Genomic DNA, 17,901 nt, shown 5'->3' on the forward strand with positions numbered 1-17,901 from the left:
CCTTCGTCCTCTGCGCGCGAATCCGGGACGCGGCGCGATGGCAGGCGGTGTTGCGGTGGCGTCGGGAGAGATCCGGCACGGCGATAGGGTCTTCAGTGGGAACTCTGGCCCCGCGCAGCGCGAACAACCCATAAACAAAGAACTCATCGCGCACTTCAAAAGCAAGGGAGACAGTGTGTCCTGGGGCATCGCTGCAAGCATAGAGAACTACGAGGAGGATACGAAGAGGCCAGTGTTGTCGGGCGCATGCATCGCGTCGCTCTACGACCAAGAGACCGAGCGCGAGTTGGCAGAGGAGGTGGAGAACAGAATTGAGCGGGTGCTAAGCGACGACGCAGCCTTGTTGAAAATACGTCGATATTTGAAGACCTTCCACGCGGACGAGCGCGAATGGGATGTGAGAACGTGTGCAGCGGCGGCTCGAGGGGGCAACTTGGAGTGTTTGAAATATCTGCACGAGCACGGGTGCGCGTGGGATAAGAGTGCGTGTGAAGCGGCGGCTCAAGGTGACCACTTGGAGTGTTTGAAATATCTGCATGCGAACGGGTGCACATGCGATGAGAGTGCGTGTTTAGCAGCGGCTGAAGGTGGTCACTTGGAGTGTTTGAAATATCTGCACGAGCACGGGTACCCATGGAGTGAGTGGGTGAGTTTAGCAGCGGCCGAAGGCGGTCACTTGGAGTGTTTGAAATATCTGCACGAGCACGGGTGCGTATGGAATAAGAAAACGTGTCGAGCAGCGGCTCGAGGTGGCGACTTGGAGTGTTTGAAATATCTGCACGAGCACGGGTGCGCGTGGGATGAGAGTGCGTGTGAAGCGGCGGCTCGATGTGGTCATTTGGAGTGTTTGAAATATCTGCATGAGCACGGGTGCCCGTGCGATGAGAGTGCGTGTGAAGCGGCGGCTAGCTGTGGCGACTTGGAGTTTTTGAAAGACCTGCACGAGCACGGGTGCCCATGGGATGAGAGTGCGTGTGAAGCGGCGGCTCTAGGTGGTCACTTGGAGTGTTTGAAATATCTGCACGAGCACGGGTGCGTATGGAATAAGAAAACGTGTCGAGCAGCGGCTCGAGGTGGCGACTTGGAGTGTTTGAAATATCTGCACGAGCACGGGTGCGCGTGGGATAAGAGTGCGTGTTCTGCAGCGGCTGGACGCGGTCACTTGGAGTGTTTGAAATATCTGCACGAGCACGGGTACCCATGGAGTGAGTGGGTGAGTTTAGCAGCGGCCGAAGGCGGTCACTTGGAGTGTTTGAAATATCTGCACGAGCACGGGTGCGTATGGAATAAGAAAACGTGTCGAGCAGCGGCTCGAGGTGGCGACTTGGAGTGTTTGAAATATCTGCACGAGCACGGGTGCCCGTGCGATGAGAGTGCGTGTGAAGCGGCGGCTAGCTGTGGCGACTTGGAGTTTTTGAAAGACCTGCACGAGCACGGGTGCCCATGGGATGAGAGTGCGTGTGAAGCGGCGGCTCTAGGTGGTCACTTGGAGTGTTTGAAATATCTGCACGAGCACGGGTGCGTATGGAATAAGAAAACGTGTCGAGCAGCGGCTCGAGGTGGCGACTTGGAGTGTTTGAAATATCTGCACGAGCACGGGTGCCCGTGCGATGAGAGTGCGTGTGAAGCGGCGGCTAGCTGTGGCGACTTGGAGTGTTTGAAATATCTGCGCGAGCACGGGTGCCCGTGCGATGAGAGTGCGTGTGAAGCGGCGGCTCTAGGTGGTCACTTGGAGTTTTTGAAAGACCTGCATGAGCACGGGTGCGCATGGGATAAGAGTGCGTGTTCTGCAGCGGCTCGAGGTGGTCACTCGGAGTGCTTGAAGTACTTGCACACGCACGGGTGCCCCGGGAATAAGCGTGCGTCTGAAGCGGCGGCTGGAGGTGACGTCATGGAGTGTTTGAGTTTGAAGTACTTGCATAGATCGCTCAAACGAAAGATTTACAGGTAGCGGAAAAATTACGCGAATTGAAATCAAATACCTACGAAATCGGCGTACGCCGGACAGAGCCTACGACAGTGGCGAAATAAACGCATCGCTTCCATGGCGTCGCCCGAGGTCTCCGCGTCCACGGCGCGCTTGTGCAGGGCGTACGCCTCGGCGCCGACGGCGTCGGCGAACGCCGGCGGCTCGCGAGCGTACATGACGTCGGTGCGAATGATGAATTTCACCGCGCCCTCGCCCACGGGCGCGCCCTCGTGCGGAATGTCTTGTCGAAACACCAGAGCAGTGCCTCGCGCGCACGGCGCGGCGTCGGCGATCCATTCATCCGGCCAACGGTATCGATCGTCCTCGTCGCGCACGAATTTCGACGGCTCAAAGTCGCTCGGCGGCGCGAACATCGACGTCTCCCCACCTCGCGCGCAATCGTTCAGGTACACCAAGACGCTATAAAACGAACGCGTATTGAAATCTTCGATCGTCGCCCCGTCGGTGTGCGGTGAAAAGTGCCCGCGTCCAGAGTATCGATTAAACAACAAGTGTTCGTTCACGCCTCGCGCCACCCATCGTCCGCGCGCCCCCGCGCCGTGCGTCTCATCCTCCTCAATCGTGATCTCCGGCGTCGCGTGCGGTTTCAATCGCGCCCACAGCGCTTCCGCGACCGTCTTCGACATCACCTCCACCGTATCCGCGTTCCTGAACGATTTTCTATTCCTCGCCTCCGCGTCCTCGTGCCAAAAGCTCAACCGTCCCGACCGCCGCGCGGCGTCCACCAGCCTTTCGCACTCCGTCGCCGTCAGCACGTCCCGCGCGACGAACGCATCGAGCGGGCTCGCGCACCTTCGCGCGCTCGTCGTCGCTTCGTCACCGCGTCGCTCGACCGCGTCGTCGAACGGTTTCGCGTCTTCGGCGCACGCCTTCTCCACGGGCGTCACCGCGCTCTTATCGACGTCCACGAACGCGCGCGACATCGCCTCGACGACGGCGTCGACGACGGTCGCGTCGCCGCCGCCGTCGTCGCCGCCGCGCGCGTCGACGCTCGACCGTTCGGTCGACCGTTCGCGGCGCGGCGCGGCGAGCTGTGCGGCACTGTCGAGCGCGATGGAACGCGTCGCGCGCGCGTCGTCGCGCGCGGCGACGGTCGGGGCGTCGCGTGCGGGGACGGGGAACGCGCGCGCGACGACGGCGTCGCGCGGCGCGCGCGCGACGACGGCGCGGCGCGCGCCGGCGGCGGCGTTTCTTTCGTCGGTGTCTCGAAAGTGTCGTCGCGGAAGGACGACGACGACGGGAGCGCTGGCGATTCCGGACACCGCGTTCACGGTGGCGACGATGGCGGTGATGCCGATGTACGCGCTCATGATCGCGAGCCCGCGGTCGAAGCGCGTGCTCGCGATGGTGGAGTCGAAGGCGTTGTTTTGGGTGCTCGGAGCGTGTTATCTGTGCGCGGCGGGGGCGTCGTTGGCCTCGGCGCACGTGTTCGACGCGGCGAGAGCGGTGCTGAATGATCGTTCAGCGCCTTTGGTGACGAAATTCGTGACGCTGGTGAGCGAATTCATGGCGACGTCGGAGACGGCGGCGAGCGCGTGGGTACACCTGTTGTCGTTGGATTTCTTCGTGGCGAGATTCGTGTACTTGGATTCGGCCAAGTATAGCTCGAGCGCGGGGGATTTGGTGGCGCGGATACCGGTACGGCACTCACTTATTTTGTGCTGCATGTTCGGACCGCTCGGGCTGATTTCGCACGCGCTGACGCGGGCAATTTGGAACACGTACGTCGTCGTCGACGTGGTGTGACGCGACGCCGACGACCGAAGATCGGAAGTTTGTCGAATGTATCAATACAAAAGAATGCTGTGATTTGAATTTGAATTATTGCGCCTCCTCCGTAGCCTTGCGCTTGTTTGCCGCCGGCACGTTGATTTTGAACAACCCGGGATTAGCGGCGTGCGAGCTCTCGCCAGATTTGAAGTCTGCTTTCGCCGCCTTGACGAGCGCGTTGACGCGAGCGATGTAGTCGGGGATGCTAAACTTCTTCTTTGTGCTGTCGTACGCCATGTATCGAATCTTGCCGAAAACTTCGCGTTCTTTCCAACCTTGATCGTGCACGCCCACGATGGACCACATGCATCCGACGTAGCCGCTCGGATCGCGACCATCCAGCGAGTACGTGTCGTTCAAATAAATTGCAAACTTCAACGCTTGCTCGGGCGACTCGGTCCACTCGAGAATCTTCTTCGCCCAATACATTCGACAAAAGCCGTGCATCTTACCTCCATAACGCAACTCTCGCTGGGCGGCGTTCCACAGATCGTCGTGCGTCTTCGCCCGCTCGAGTTCTTCGAGCGAGTACAAGTACGGACGCTTGTCACTCGCATGCAGGCGAAGCGTGTCCTTGGCCCAGTCGTACTTTTGTCCCTCAATCTGATCGTACTTCGGGCTGTAGTAGCAAAAGTTGTCGGACAACTCTCGACGAACGACGAGCTCTTCGAAGAACGACTCATACGCGGGCGGCGACGCCTTTCCGACGGCTTTCTTTGCCTCGAGCGCGCATCGCTGACCAGAAATCTGCCCAAAGTGCAGCCAAGGCGACAGCCCGCTCAGCGCCTGCGGCTTGGATGGATCGTTGCGCTTCTCGTACAACTTCATGCGTGAGTTCACAAAGTCGTCCAAAACAGCGTGCGCCGCGGTTTCGCCCGGGATCGCCCACGTCACTTCCGGCACCGCTTGCCCGCGCGACAGCGCCTCGGCGATGATGTCGTCCCACTTCACCGCGTCGAGCGCCGGGCCGCTGTACTTGGGCAAATCATCCGGCACTTCCGGGAATTCGTGCAAGAACTCCGGGTAACGCTTCGCCAAGCGCCCTCGAAGCGTCCGCGCGCCGACTTCGAGCTTGTCGCTCGCTTCCCAGCACGGCACTACGTTGTGCGCGTCGCATTCCTCGCAGTGCGCCGAGCGCGCCTCGCACAATGCCGCCAGTTCTTTCCGCCATTTCAACCCATCGCGAAGCGGCGAAAAGTCGCACACGATCGTTTTCGCACCAATCTTCTTGGCCAGCGCATCGATCGCGATCGCTGGCTCATCCCCGTACGTCATCGCGAACGTCACGTTTTTCGCCTTCGCCGCGCCCTCCAGCTCGCGAAGTCCACGCAGCATGAACCCGAACTGTCGCGCCCCCGCGCCGAGGAACTTTGTCAGCAGATTAAACGCGATCACCACCGGCGCGTCGTTCGCGCGCGCGACGTCGCACGCGCGCAGCAGCGCCCAGTTATCTCGCACGCGTTGGTCCCTGGACAGCCAGTACACGACTGGCGCGTTCGGTCCCGCCTCGGGCTTCGTCCCGCGCGTCAGCGCGCGATAGCGCTTCTTCGACGCGCACAACGCCGACGGCATCGCGCGCTCGAGCGTCGGCGCGCGCGCGAGGACTCGGCGTCGAGTTTTGACGCGCGCGGGCGACGTCACTCAACGCCGCGTCGCGCGCATGTCGCGCGCGTTCGACGCGTGCGAGCGCGCGCGCGCGATCGCGACCGCGTCGAACGCGCCATGCGATCGGCGCGCGTCGCACCGCGCGCGCGTCGCGTCGCACCGCGCGGCGACGACGTCGCGAGACGCGGATAAAGGCGCGGAAAAGTTTGTGCCGGGGACGCTCGGATGGGGACGACGACGCGGGTCGATCGATCCGCGCGTCGATGGCGACGTGCTGGAGGACGCGCGCGCGCATGGGTACTGCGTGTACACGCACGCCGACTGGGCGCACGCGTACGTGAGCGCGGACGGTGAACACGCGTACGAGAGCGCGTGCGCGTTCGGCGCGGCGCCGGAGGAGCTGCGCGGCGGCACGCTGTATCGCATCGGACCCGGGTTGTTTGAGCGCGAGAAGGAGTACGCGCACATGCTCGACGGTGATGGTCTAGCGCTGCGATTCAGGTTTTCTTCAGATGGCGCGTCGGTGGCGTTTACGTCGCGATTCGTTCGCACGCGCGAGTTCGCCGAGGAAGACGCCGCGGGCAAGGTGTTGTATCGAGGAACGTTCGGGACCATGCGAGAAGGAGGGATGTTGAATAATGCGTTCGATTTACACACGAAAAATTTAGCGAATACGAATATCGTGCGATGGGGCGGTCGCGTGCTCGCGTTGTACGAAGCAGGTCAGCCCGTGGAAGTGGACGCGGAGACGCTCGCTACAAAGGGCGTGGACGATTTAGGCGGTCGACTCGAGCCGGGACAGTACTTCACGCTCGGGTTACCGGAACCCATCGGATCGACGATCGAACGCTCTGCTGGACTTGGGGGGCGGGCGTTCACCGCACACCCGCACATTGACTCCAACACCGGATACTTGGTCGGTTGGGGATGGAAATCTCGCATCACCGCCAAGGCGGTGGAGATTTCGCTGTGGGAGTGGGATGAAGATTGGCGCGAGATGGGAAGACGCGACTACGTTATGGAGGGCTGCGAGGCCGCGCCGCACGATTTCGGTGTGACAGAAAAGTGGTACGTGATGATTCAAAATCGACTCGGCATCGATCCTCTACCGTTTCTCGTCGGGGCCAAGGGCGCGGGTGAGTGCCTGATTTCGCAGCCGCAAGAACCACTCCTCGTGCACTTGATCCCGCGCTCGACGCAGACGCCGAATGTGGCGAAACCGGTGGAACCCGTGATCGCCGAAGGGCCTCGAGAATCGTTCGAGATACACGTGGCGCTCGCGCACGACGGGCCACCTTTGAGCCGCGGCGAGACGACGTCGGAAGATCTCGAGAACTGGGTCACCGTGTACACCGCGGGCTGGGACAAGCTTTCTCCTGGTGTGTTCCTCGGCGAGTGGGGCTCAAGCGACCCTTGGCCGTTTCCAGTGCCCACGGAGTTGAGTCCAGACTTTAACAACATCCCGAGAACGCTGTTGTGGATGTATGAAATCAACGCCGTCACCGGGGAAGTGAAGCGTCAACCGGCGCCAGGTTGCGAAGATTTGTGCATCGACCATCCGCACGTGTCGCCGTTATTCGAGGGCAAGCGCGCGTGTCGGTACGTGTACGCTTCGTTGAGTAACGAAGTTCGCGTCAGCGGACCGCCGCTTGGTTACGTGCGCATCGACCTAAAGACGGGCGAATTGCAAAAGTGGTACGCGAGCAACCGAAGCTTTTGCGAAGAACCAGTCATCGTGCCGAAAGCGAACGGCGCAAACGAAGACGATGCGTGGTTGATCGGGCTGATCGCGGACCATTCGCGGGAGAACCCAGCTGGGATTTCACGAGTCGTCGTTCTTGACTGCGCCGACATAGCCGCGGGCCCGGTGTGTAGCATTCCTCTGCGCAATAGAATCCCACACGGGCTGCATGGAATGTTTGTCGGTCGAGAATGAAAAGACGCCTGAATGAAAAGACGCCTACAGTAAAATTGTACTTTGTAACAAAATGTTTGCTTGCGTTCGCGTAAGTTTTGGTTTTACAACATTGTTCACGTGTGAAGCTCGACCGCGATCTGCTCCAATGACTTGCCTTTTGTCTCCACGACGTATGCTTGAGTGAAAAAGAACCCAAACATCGAAAACGCCGCGAAAAACATGTACACGACGCTAGCGCCGAAGTACTCCACCGCCGGTAAAAATCCCTGTCCAATGCAGAAGTTGAAGATCCAGTGCGCGAGAAAGCACAAAGACATCCCCTTCCCGCGCACGGCCGGAGCGAAAATCTCCGAAGATAGCAGACCCGGAACTGGACCGGCGCCCATGCCGAAGATGAAGACGTACGAGAGGACGGAAAACAGCGACAGCGCGGGCGCCATGACCATCGCTGGAAACGCGCCCGCGATGGCCAAACCGACGCAACTTACCGCCATACCGAGGAAAGAGTACATGAGAAGCGGTTTACGACCCGTTTTATCGAGTAAACCGGTAGCGATGACGCTGCCTACGATGTTCACCACGCACACCGCGACGGAGGCGAGTACGCCAGATTCGATCCCGGCGCTTTGGAAGATGGCCGTGCTGAAGTAGATGATGGCGTTGATGCCGGCAAATTGTTGAATGAAGAACAGCATCGGCCCCGTAATCACGGCTCGACGATTCGAGCGCCCTTGCAGAGTCTCTTGCCACGTCGCCACCTTGGTCGATCCCATGTCGTCGGCGCGCTTCGGCGCCACGGCTCCGAATTGCTTAGACTCCACCGCGTCCGCCTCTTGAAAGTGCCCTTTGGAGCGCAACCACGACGGACTTTCCGGGATTCCGTTCGCGAGCGTCGCGAGCGCGACCGCGGGAACGGTGGCGAGCCAGAACATCGTGCGCCACCACGCGGGATCGACGTCGACGCCTTGCAAAGGCAAACCGAGAAACATGGCGACCAAAATCCCAAATCCGATGGACAGTTGCGGCCCCGATCCCAGCACCCCACGGTGCTCGGGCGGACTCAGTTCGCTCACGTACATGGGCACCAAAATCGACACCAATCCGACGCCCACGCCCACGATCGCGCGTCCGGCGAGCATCGTCCGCAGCGTCGTCGCCGCCGCGCACGCCGCGCTTCCCAGCGCCAGCGCGACGCCCGCCAGCGCCAGCGACTTTTTCCGTCCAAATTTATCCGCCGACGCCCCCGCGGCGAACGACCCGAACGCCGCGCCCATGAGCATGCTCGACACCACCGCTCCTTTCGCCGCGACGTCTCGCGCGATGCCGATATCGCTCGCCAGCGCCTCCAGCGCCGGATTCACGACGCCGCAGTGATACCCAAACGAAAACGCCCCGAGTGCGGCGACGGCGACCGGGAACGCCGCGCGCCGCAGCGCCTGCGACGCGCTCAGCGGTTTCGCGAGCAATCCATCGCCATCGCGCGCGTCCTCGTCGCGCGTCGCGCGCGCGCGCGGCATCGCACCGCGCGTCCCGCGGACCGACGCGTTCGCGCGCGCGTCGCTCGAGTTCGCGCGCGGCGCGATGCGCATGCGCGACGCGCGCGCGCGCGCGACGACGGGACGCGAGACGCGCGCGCGATGCCGCGATCGGCGCGCGCGCGCGTCGACGCGCGCGCGCGACGACGACGCCGCCGACGACGACGCGCGCATAGTGCGGATCGACGCTCAAAAGGCGACGCGCGAAACCGGCGACATGTGGCGTCGCGTCGCGCGCGACGTCGCGAGACGCGCGTCGACGTCGTGCGCGACGTCGTCGTCCGCGCGCGCGACGGGCGCGACGCGGGGCGTGAGCGCGACGGCGACGTCGAGGGCGAAGGCGAAGGCGAAGGCGAAGGCGAAGGGTAAAGGTGCGTCGAGCGCGGACCGACGCGCGAGGACGCGCGCGAAGACGCGAGGACGCGCGCGAGGACGCGCGGGATGACGCGCGGGATGACGCGCGCGACGCGCGACTGACGGAGCGACGGCGGTGTCGAACGACGCGCAGACGGTGAGAAGGCGCAGACGGCGGCGAGCGGCGGCGGCGGCGCGGCGAGCGACACGAAAGTCGTAGGGTTGAATTACTTGAAAACGGGAAGTGATCCGGAACTCGGGAGCGATGATGCGTATCCGGCGTGGTTGTGGACGCTGTCGGAGGCGAAGGAAAGTTTGGGAGGGTACGAGCGGAGGATCGCGGCGTTGAAGGCGGAGGGCTTGGATTGGCGCGCAGAGTTTTCGGAGGAGGACGCGAAACGGTATCGGAAACTCGAACGGACGCATCGGATCAGGGAAAATAACGCGTCGCGCGCGAAGAAATAGCAATGTTTTGATTATACCGGTATCGTTTGAGCTCGTCGATGCGTGTTCACGCGGCGGCGGCGACGGATTCGGCGGCGGCATCTTCCACGCGCGCGTCCTTCAACCGCGTGGCGTTTTCTTGAACCATCTTCTCCCACTTCAGTTTGTCGTACTCCTCGGGGCTTAAAAAGTCCGGGTCGGCGTACGAGCGCCAACTCCACATGTGACACTCGCAGCAAATCGTCTCTGACTCAAACTTTTTCTTGCCTCGACACCACGTCTGCGAAAAATGATGCTCCTTCGTGTTCGTGGACCCGCACGACAGGCAGTCGGGGAAGCGTTCGTTCGGTTTCCATCGCGAGATCCATTCGTCTACGGTCATAATTTTCATCCCAGCTCCGACCGAGGGGTTGATTTCAACGGGGTCGCCTGCGCGCGCAAGCCGGTCAGTCAGCCGTCCCGTCGCGAACGTCGTCGTCGTCGAGGAAGGTCGCGCGCAAGCTTCTTCATCGAGCGTCGTACCGTTCATGATCTTGCGCCACTCCGTGGCGTGCACGAGTGCCTTCGGATTTGCGTTCACGTCGGTGTAGATGTCCGTCTTCAGATCGTCCGCGTACGCGTGCGTCATGTCTTTTTCTTCCTCCTCCTTGGTCGTCGACTTGTCGACATCTTTGGCCCCTCCGGTCGCGCCGGTCGCGTCTTTGGCCTTGGACGACGCCGCAGCCGACTTCCCGGGCTTCTTCTTACCAGTCTTTTTCGATTTTGGAGGCATCGCGACGAGAGACGCGCGCGCGTGAGTGCGGCGATCTCGAAATGTCCGCGAGAAAAACGCTCGCACCAGCCGTTTTTCACTTCGCTAATAAAATAAATCAAATCACACAGCTACGACCGAACGAGTCTCACTCGTTTACAGCAGCGAATCGCGCTCGTCGACGAATTCTATGATACGATCAGACTCGCCGCGGTTGATCGCGGTGTACGCGACGACGCCCAACGTCACGGGCACCAGGTAGACGAGCGCGGGTTGGCCCTCGCCGGTGAGCAAATTCGCGGAAATCGCGACGAGCAAACCGATCAAGTATGCAGACAACGAGGCGCTGAAGAACGCGCGTCCGCTCAGCGACGATGGAATGGAAATAGTACCCCCGCTCGTGTCGCCAGCTTCGTCGTAAGCGAGCACGGCGGCGTCGCCCGCGCGTTTACCGATCCCAGATCTGTACCCGTCGGCTTCGAAATCGCCGTCGCCGTCGCCGTCGAGCCGATTTTCCACACCCGCTTCTAGGGCATCGCGCTCGGTGGCGAATATCTCCATGAACGCGTCCGCCGCGGCGTTTGCGCGTCCGCGCAAGTCTGTCGCGCGCGAGGCGTCGTAACGCAGCATGAGAGCGACCAACAACCCGGGAATGGCGACGTCGCCCAAGCCCAACAGCGAAAACTCGAAAGCGTCCAGCGGCAGCGGATTCAAGACGTCGTCAAATCTAGGAAATAATAATCTAAAGGGACCGTTGAACGACTGGTTCGTCGCCACGCTCATCATCACGTTTTTTCCAACCACCTCTTCTGATTTGAAGACCCAAAACGCGTCGTATGCGAGCAACCCGCACAGCGCCGTCGCGCAACTCTTGAAGCTCCCGAAGCCGATGACGGAGAGAAAGTCGCTGACGATAAAGCACGCTATCGCATTGTTGAGCGTGAAGTTTTGATGGCCAGCCTGAAGATCTGCCGTCGCGAGCGCGAGTCCAGCGAGTAAGCCTACGATTTGCGCCGGCGTCACGTCGAATTCGGCATCCGTCACCGTCTCGCCCGTCTTGGGATCGGTCGCCCATCCATCGGGCACGCGCAGCTTCACTAAACCCTCCTTCCACCACGCCCCGAGCGCGTTCATGGGTTCCGTCGCGTTCCCCGCCACCGCGATCGTGCCCAGTATAAAAAAATAAAAATCCACGGCGACGCTAATATCCAGCTTCAAAATCTCCAGCGCGACGTACGCCGCAAACAGCGCCGCGCTCAGCACGAACGGTCCGAGCAGCGAGCTTTCAAACGAAATCGTCTCCCGAAAATCTCGCGTCAATCCTCGATGCGAGCCGATGTAAATGGCCGCCATCGCCAACGCGGCGAAATACGGCACGTATCCGTAGCGAAAGTGTTCCAGCGCCCCGTCCCCTCCGATGCCGAGCGCGAGCGCGAGCGCGCCGTACGCCGCGAACACGTCGACCGCGTCCCACACGAACGTCCGCGCGAGTTCCTCGTCCGCGGGCGCGGCGCGACGCGCGACCGCGACGCGATGGCGATGCGTCCGCGCGCGACGCGGTCGCGCCCACCGCGCGCGGTCGACGTCCGCGCGCGCGCGCGCGACGGGCGCGACGGGCGCGACGACGACGCCATCGCGCGTCGCGACGGTCGTCGCGCGACGCCGCGCGCGAGACGCGACGGCGAACGCCGGGGGGGCGACGCACGCGCGCATCGGTGTCGCGAAATGAACCCATGTCCGATTTCTCCCAGTAGAAAAGGTCGAATGATGTTTAAGTTTAAGATAAGAAGTCAACTACATTTTGCGAATCGCGACGACGAAAGGAACGACGGATGCGCGAGCGACGTTTCGTTACAACGCTACGAACGCGAGAGATCGTTTTGGAGCAAGACGGACGAACGCGGCGGCGGCCTTCGAGGCGCGGTGCAACCGGTGACGGCGCGCGCGAACCAACCGCTCTGCGCGAGCACGGGGCGCGTCTTGGTTTCGTCTTGCTCGGCGAGCAAAGAAATTTGCCACGCGAGTTCGCGATTGGCTTTTTCTAAGGGTGCGAGCTTGGCTTTGGCGTCGGCGGCGGCGCGCTCGGCCTCTTGCGCGCGACGGTTGACGGCGGCGAGCGACGCCGCGGAACGCTCGCCGACGTCCGCCTTGAGCGCGGCGAGTTCGGCGCGGAGACGCTCGACTTCTTCCGCGCTCGCGGTGTCTCGGGCGACGTTAGACGACGGCGCCGATGCGGGCGATGCGCGTCGTTCGTCACTCGCCCAAGTTTCGATGCGATCGAACAAACTGTCCAAATCATCTCGCGGCGTCGCCGCGGCGTCGTCGGCGTTTTCGTCCTTCTCATCGGAGCCCATGAACATGCCCATGAGCATCCCGATACCGGCGCCTTCTTCTTTCGCGCGCGCCGGCGAAGAAGTTGAAGTAGGAATGTCCAGGCGTTCCATGATGCCGATGAGACGTTTACGCGCATTGCCGTCGTCGCGCGCGACCGGCGGCGCGACGGGTTCTTTTCGCGTCGCGTCGGTTTGCGTGGAGGCCGACTTTTTGGAAACTGGACGGGATGGCTCCGGGACGGGTTGCGTCTTGCGCAAAGACTCCATCTCTTCCAAAACACCGAGCTTGGTTCGCGCTTCAGACGCCGCAGCTTCAGTCGTCTCGAGCGCGCGCTCGAGCCTTTCCGCCTTGGCCGTGACCGCCGTCAGCGCCTCCTTCGTCTCGGCGGCGTCAGCCTGCGTCTCTTCAACGATGGACACCGCATCCTCTTTCATTTTCTCCGCCTCGTCCGCGTTCGCTCGAAGAACTTTCAACTCGGACTCAAATGTTTCGAGCTTCTCGCGTAACTCTTTCTCGGTGACTTGAAATTGCGACTGTACGTGCGCGAATCGTCGCTTTCGCTCTTCGCCCTCTCGTGCGGCTTTTTCGGATTGCGCGCGCGCCTCCTCCACTTCCTTTTCTGCTAACGCAAGCTTTGTCTCCGCGCGCTGCTGTGCGAGCTCGGCCTTTTCGCGCGCCGCGATGGACGTCGCCGCTTCGCGACCGGTGGCGTCCATGAGCTGCACCTGCTTACGCAACTCGGCGAGCTCGGCTTCAGCCTTCGTCTTGGCTTTTTCCGCCGCCGCCATCTTCGCGTTCGCGTTCGCCGCGTTCACGGCGCCGCGAGACACAGCGCCTTCTGCGTCTTCTCTCGCCGCGATGGCGTCCGTCAATTCGTCGCGTAAGCTCGCGATTTCAGATTCCGACGCCTTCGCGCGATCGTTCATTTTCGCGAGCTCGTTTCGCAACTCCTTCTCCGTCGTCGTCGCCGCGGCGAGTTGGTCTTCTAACGTCGCGGCGCGCGATTCAGCCTGCTGAAGCTTTGCCGCTTCTTCACCGGTCGCGGAATCATTTGCGCTCGCCGCTTCGGCGCGCACGCGCTCCAAAACCTCGACGTGTTCTTTCGCAGCCTTCTCCGCGCTCGCTCGAGACGCCTCCGCCTCGGCGCGGAGATTGTCTCGCTCGACTTTGACGCTTTCGAGATCTTTGCGTATTTTTTCGAGTTCTTCCGCGTGCGCCGCGCTGGCTACGGGTGAGGCGTCTGATGCGCCGCCACCTCGACCGCCCTTCTTCCCCTTTTTTCCTCGACCGCCGCGACTGCCGGCGTTTTGTTGCGGCGACGAACTCTCGCTCTTTTCGTTCGCCTCGCGCTCCGCCGTTTGCAGTTTCTCCATCACACTCGCGAGCTCGGCGCGCAGCGCCTCCACCTCCTTCACCGCCGCAGATTTCGCATCGTCGATCTCAGCTCTCGCCGTCGCCGTCGCCGCCTCGGCGTCGCGTAACTCCTTCTCCATCTTCGCCGCGTCCTCGAGCGCGCGCCGCGTCGCCGTCTCCGCGTCTTCCAAATCCGCCTTCAACTTTTCAACCTCCACCATCGCGCTTTCGCCCGTCGTCGTCCCACCCGCGCCATCCGCCTCCGCCGCCTTCCGTTTCCGCTGTTCCTTCGCCAGCTCCTTCGCCGCCTTGATCGCCGTCTCTCGCATCTTTCCCGCGTCGTCTCGCGCCTCTCGCAACTGTTCGTCCCGCGCGTTCAACTCTTGTTTCGCGATCGACAACGCCTGTCGCAGCGCGTCGATCTCATCGTTCGTGAACTCGCCCTCGCGCGCGCCCGCGAACGCATCGCCGTCGCTCAGCGCGCGATCCGCGCCTTCCTCGTCGTCGTCGCCGAGCGCGCGTCGCGCGAACGAATCGAGTTGGTCATCCATGGCGTCGAGTTTTTCCGTCACCACGCTCGCCGTCTCGCGCAGGCGCGTGCCCAGGCCGTCGAGCCAGGACGTCGCGCGCGCGGGCGCGTCCACCGCGTCGTCCGCGTCGTCCTCGCGCGACATCGCGCGCGTCGGCCCCCGATTCTTTCGATTCGATTCGTTTCGTTTCGACGCCGCGCGCGCGTGTGCCGCGCGACGGTCGCGCGCGTCGCGCCGCACTCTCGCGCGCGCGAACGCGCGACGCGCGAACGCGCGACGCGCGCGCGTCGACGATGGCGCCGCGCGAGGACGGCGCGAAGCGCTCGTCGTACGTCGCGGACTTGCTCGCCGGAAGCTTTGACGTCATGGACGCTTCGAAAGCGCGCGCGGCGCCGCTGCGTCGAATGGGCGGCGACGGCGGCGCGAGCGAGCGCGCGGATGATCGCGCGCGCGCGGTGGGAAGAGGAGCGACGCGCGCGGACGCGCGAGACGCGCGCGAGACGCGCGCGGAGGATGATCTCGAAGCCTTGTTCGGAGGCTCGACGACGACGCGCGAGCGAACGACGACGACGACGACGACGCGGGGCGCGCGCGAGGCGAAGGATGCGTTCGGCGATCTCGATGGGATGTTCGCGTCGGCGTCGACGTCGACGCGAGGGGGGGGGGAGAACGCGACGGGCGACCGTCGACGCGCGCCGAGCGCGGCGAGCGCGGATTTCGACGATATTTTCGGTGGATTCACGGACGCATCGCGAGCGGGGAGTCAGAGCGTGCCGGTGAAAGCGAGCGGTGCGGCGACGCGCGCGCGCCGTGGCGATGGGGCGGGGGCGGCGAAGGGAGATTTGTTTGATTTGATGAGCGAGTCGAGTAGCGTGAGCGAGCTCGGGTCGAGACCCGAGTCGCCGAAGAGCGCGGCGAGCGCGGGGACACAGCGTGGGTTGATGGCGCACGACGCAGATGAAAGTCTCATCGATGGATTGGACGAACTATTGGGTGAAGTTTCTATCGCGACGGCGTCGAAGGCGACGCGGACGCCGGAGAAGACAGCGTCGGCGTCGTCGTTATCGCGGATGTCTTCCATGTCGCGATCGGCGAGTCTGGCGAACGATATAGGCGATTTAATGTCTTCGCCCGAGTCCGACGCATCTGCACCGGTGGGTTTGGCGCGGTTCCGTTCGACGGCCAGCGTGGATTCGCAAAGCTCTCAACCGACTGCGGCGGCGACGAAGAAGGCGCCCGACGCCGCCGTCAAGGTTCAAGCGCGCGCTGAGGCGAACACCACGGCTTCTAAGACGTCGATGTCGACGCCGAAACCACAAAAGTCACCGGCGACGATGCCCGCGGCGGCTTCGTCGACGAAGTCGTCGGTGGAAGATTTGGATGACTTTTTCAACGCTGGCGCCGCGAAAGCGGGCGCGACGCCAAAGGCGCCGACGTCATCCATCGATCCTATAGAAGCCATGTTCGCGATTCCTGATTCCGCAGTCGGTGTAAGTTCAGCTGTTCCCGCGAACGGTGTCGTGGACGATCTTTTCGGGGCGATGGACACTCGAGTGATGTCGCAGAAATCAACCGCGGCGAGCGCGTTCGAGTACGCCCCCGAGGAAGAAGTCGATCCGAACGAGCCGCCCGAACGAGCCGCCCTACGCAAGGCCCGACACGATCGAAACAGAGTACGAATAGAGACCGCGCTGAAAGAAAAGCGCGCGAGAGAGAGCGCGGCGAGACAAGAGCAAGCCGAGCGTCAAATGCTCAAGGATCTCATCGGCGCTGACATCGACGCGTGGCAAAAGAAGAACCAAAACAACATTCGCACCATGCTCGCCAACCTCGGAGACGTCTTGTGGGACGGTCACAGGTACAAGAGTCCCGATATGGGGTCTTTGATGCAACCGATCGGGGTGAAGAAGTCTTACCACAAAGCTTTAGTCATCATCCATCCCGACAAAGTCTCGCAAGCGGGCGGCGACATGTCGCAGCGATACATCGCCGACAAAGTCTTCGACATCATCAAGGTGGCGTACAAGGAATTCGAAGCCAAAGAACTGAAATGATCGCTTCCTGCGTTCGCGCGTTTCACTAGATTAGCGGCGCATCGTTTAACAACCACCGTCAAACATCGCCGAGATCTTTCCCCGTCGCCTCCCCCGTCGCCCCGTAACGACCATTGGTCTCGACATCGCGCCTCGCGCGTGACGCATGACGTTGCGACTCGTGCTCTTGGTCCCGTTCAGGGAGGACGCGACGCGAACGCGCGCCGCGCAATTGCGTCAACTCATCGAGCGCTTCGTCGCCGTCTTCGACGACCCGAGCCGCCCCGCGCTCGTCGTCGTCTGCGAACAGAGCGACGACGGGTGTCGATTCAACCGCGGTCAGTGCTTGAACGCGGCGTACGCGATCGCGACGTCGACGTTCAGCGAGCGCATCGATCGATGCGGCACGCATTTCGCGTGCCACGACGTCGACATGGCGCCCGAGGCGGCGACGAAGACGGCGTACTTTGTCGAGGACGACGCGCGCGACGGCGCCGGATTCGTTCGCGTGTTGCAAGCGAGCGGGTGTCGGTACGACGCCGAGAAATGCTTCGGTGGCGTGACGATTTACGACGTGACGGCGTTTGAGCGCACGAATGGGTACCCGAACGGATTTTACGGGTGGGGAGGCGAGGATCACGCGGCGTTTTTGCGGGCAGCGGAAGCGGGCGTGCGAGTGGAGCGTCGCTCGGGCGCCGCGTTTGATGATTTAGAGAAAGACGTGGAGACGGTGGCGAAGAAACTATCCGTGCTCGACGCACACGATGCTCGAATAAACGCCAAGGAGAAGGAGCGTCTACTGAAACGAAACGCAAAGTTTTGGCGCGAAGACGGCTTGAATTCGTGCGCATTCGACGTCGTCGAGAAAAGCGTGCTGCGCGAATCGCCGGCGTTGACGTGCGTGCAGTTCAAGGTTGAGTTGAAATGCGCGCGACCTGGGTACATCAAGTGCTTCACGTGCGCGACGTGGCTTCCAGAACCTGAGTATTCGGGCAAAGCGCTCGCCGCGGTGCGATGGAGCGAGAAAACGGGCACCAAGCACGAACGATCGTGCACGTCGTGTACGGCGAATTTGCCGAAGCAAATCGAAACGGAGGCGCAAAAAGCTTTCAATCAGAGCAATTTCGAGCAGAGGCTGACGTGTGCGGAGTGTGCGACGTTGTTTGCGAGCCGCACGTCGTTGTTCAAACATCTCAAATCGTCGCCGTGCGGAAACTAGTGAAGCGCACGCGTTAGCGCGTTCGCGTTACGCATTAGATCTAGAATTGTTGTACATTTTACATA

At 62.1% G+C, this 17,901-nt stretch overlaps 11 protein-coding genes across 11 annotated transcripts; 6 read left to right on the forward strand and 5 right to left on the reverse strand.

The window, feature by feature from the left end:
- Positions 1-37: 37 nt before the first annotated feature.
- On the forward strand, positions 38-2,617 carry OSTLU_30883 (predicted protein; the record flags this gene model as incomplete). The annotated part of the gene is made up of 1 exon (XM_001416761.1): positions 38-2,617. One exon carries the CDS (start codon positions 38-40, stop codon positions 1,949-1,951), a length of 1,914 nt encoding a protein of 637 aa, XP_001416798.1. The 3' UTR covers positions 1,952-2,617.
- Positions 2,618-3,256: 639 nt separating this feature from the next.
- Positions 3,257-3,694, forward strand: OSTLU_8856 (predicted protein; the record flags this gene model as incomplete). Its single annotated transcript, XM_001416762.1, has 1 exon — positions 3,257-3,694. A coding segment is annotated over one exon (438 nt), but the record flags the coding sequence as incomplete, so codon positions are not given.
- A 110-nt stretch (positions 3,695-3,804) lies between these two features.
- On the reverse strand, positions 3,805-5,374 carry OSTLU_30886 (predicted protein). Its single transcript, XM_001417058.1, has one exon. It carries the CDS (start codon positions 5,330-5,332, stop codon positions 3,812-3,814), a length of 1,521 nt encoding a protein of 506 aa, XP_001417095.1. The 5' UTR covers positions 5,333-5,374; the 3' UTR covers positions 3,805-3,811.
- A 262-nt stretch (positions 5,375-5,636) lies between these two features.
- On the forward strand, positions 5,637-7,301 carry OSTLU_86865 (predicted protein; the record flags this gene model as incomplete). Its single annotated transcript, XM_001416763.1, has 1 exon — positions 5,637-7,301. A coding segment is annotated over one exon (1,665 nt), but the record flags the coding sequence as incomplete, so codon positions are not given.
- Positions 7,302-7,405: 104 nt separating this feature from the next.
- Positions 7,406-8,695, reverse strand: OSTLU_3240 (MFS family transporter: hexose; the record flags this gene model as incomplete). The annotated part of the gene is made up of 1 exon (XM_001417059.1): positions 7,406-8,695. A coding segment is annotated over one exon (1,290 nt), but the record flags the coding sequence as incomplete, so codon positions are not given.
- Positions 8,696-9,379: 684 nt separating this feature from the next.
- On the forward strand, positions 9,380-9,637 carry OSTLU_34098 (predicted protein; the record flags this gene model as incomplete). Its single annotated transcript, XM_001416764.1, has 1 exon — positions 9,380-9,637. A coding segment is annotated over one exon (258 nt), but the record flags the coding sequence as incomplete, so codon positions are not given.
- Positions 9,638-9,683: 46 nt separating this feature from the next.
- OSTLU_14827 (predicted protein) lies at positions 9,684-10,388 on the reverse strand (the record flags this gene model as incomplete). Its single annotated transcript, XM_001417060.1, has 1 exon — positions 9,684-10,388. The coding sequence occupies one exon, from the start codon at positions 10,386-10,388 to the stop codon at positions 9,684-9,686; it is 705 nt and encodes a 234-aa protein (XP_001417097.1).
- Positions 10,389-10,550: 162 nt separating this feature from the next.
- Positions 10,551-11,249, reverse strand: OSTLU_8510 (predicted protein; the record flags this gene model as incomplete). The annotated part of the gene is made up of 2 exons (XM_001417061.1): positions 10,551-10,713; positions 10,933-11,249. Coding segments are annotated over 2 exons (480 nt in total), but the record flags the coding sequence as incomplete, so codon positions are not given.
- Positions 11,250-12,226: 977 nt separating this feature from the next.
- Positions 12,227-14,728, reverse strand: OSTLU_24321 (predicted protein; the record flags this gene model as incomplete). Its single annotated transcript, XM_001417062.1, has 1 exon — positions 12,227-14,728. The coding sequence occupies one exon, from the start codon at positions 14,726-14,728 to the stop codon at positions 12,227-12,229; it is 2,502 nt and encodes an 833-aa protein (XP_001417099.1).
- Positions 14,729-14,839: 111 nt separating this feature from the next.
- Positions 14,840-16,674, forward strand: OSTLU_24322 (predicted protein). The gene has a single exon (XM_001416765.1). The coding sequence runs from the start codon at positions 14,878-14,880 to the stop codon at positions 16,636-16,638; it is 1,761 nt and encodes a 586-aa protein (XP_001416802.1). The 5' UTR covers positions 14,840-14,877; the 3' UTR covers positions 16,639-16,674.
- A 109-nt stretch (positions 16,675-16,783) lies between these two features.
- On the forward strand, positions 16,784-17,836 carry OSTLU_30894 (predicted protein; the record flags this gene model as incomplete). The annotated part of the gene is made up of 1 exon (XM_001416766.1): positions 16,784-17,836. One exon carries the CDS (start codon positions 16,784-16,786, stop codon positions 17,834-17,836), a length of 1,053 nt encoding a protein of 350 aa, XP_001416803.1.
- Between the last annotated feature and the right edge of the window lie 65 nt (positions 17,837-17,901).

The sequence above is a fragment of the Ostreococcus lucimarinus genome, chromosome 3 (assembly GCF_000092065.1).
Source record: "Ostreococcus lucimarinus CCE9901 chromosome 3, complete sequence".
Classification (NCBI taxonomy): Eukaryota; Viridiplantae; Chlorophyta; class Mamiellophyceae; order Mamiellales; family Bathycoccaceae; genus Ostreococcus; species Ostreococcus sp. 'lucimarinus'.

Bases quoted from the DNA above. Each gene is read 5' to 3' on its own strand.
- OSTLU_30886 (XM_001417058.1), bottom strand. From the start codon at position 5,332: ATGCCGTCGGCGTTGTGCGCGTCGAAGAAGCGCTATCGCGCGCTGACG.
- OSTLU_24322 (XM_001416765.1), top strand. From the start codon at position 14,878: ATGGCGCCGCGCGAGGACGGCGCGAAGCGCTCGTCGTACGTCGCGGAC.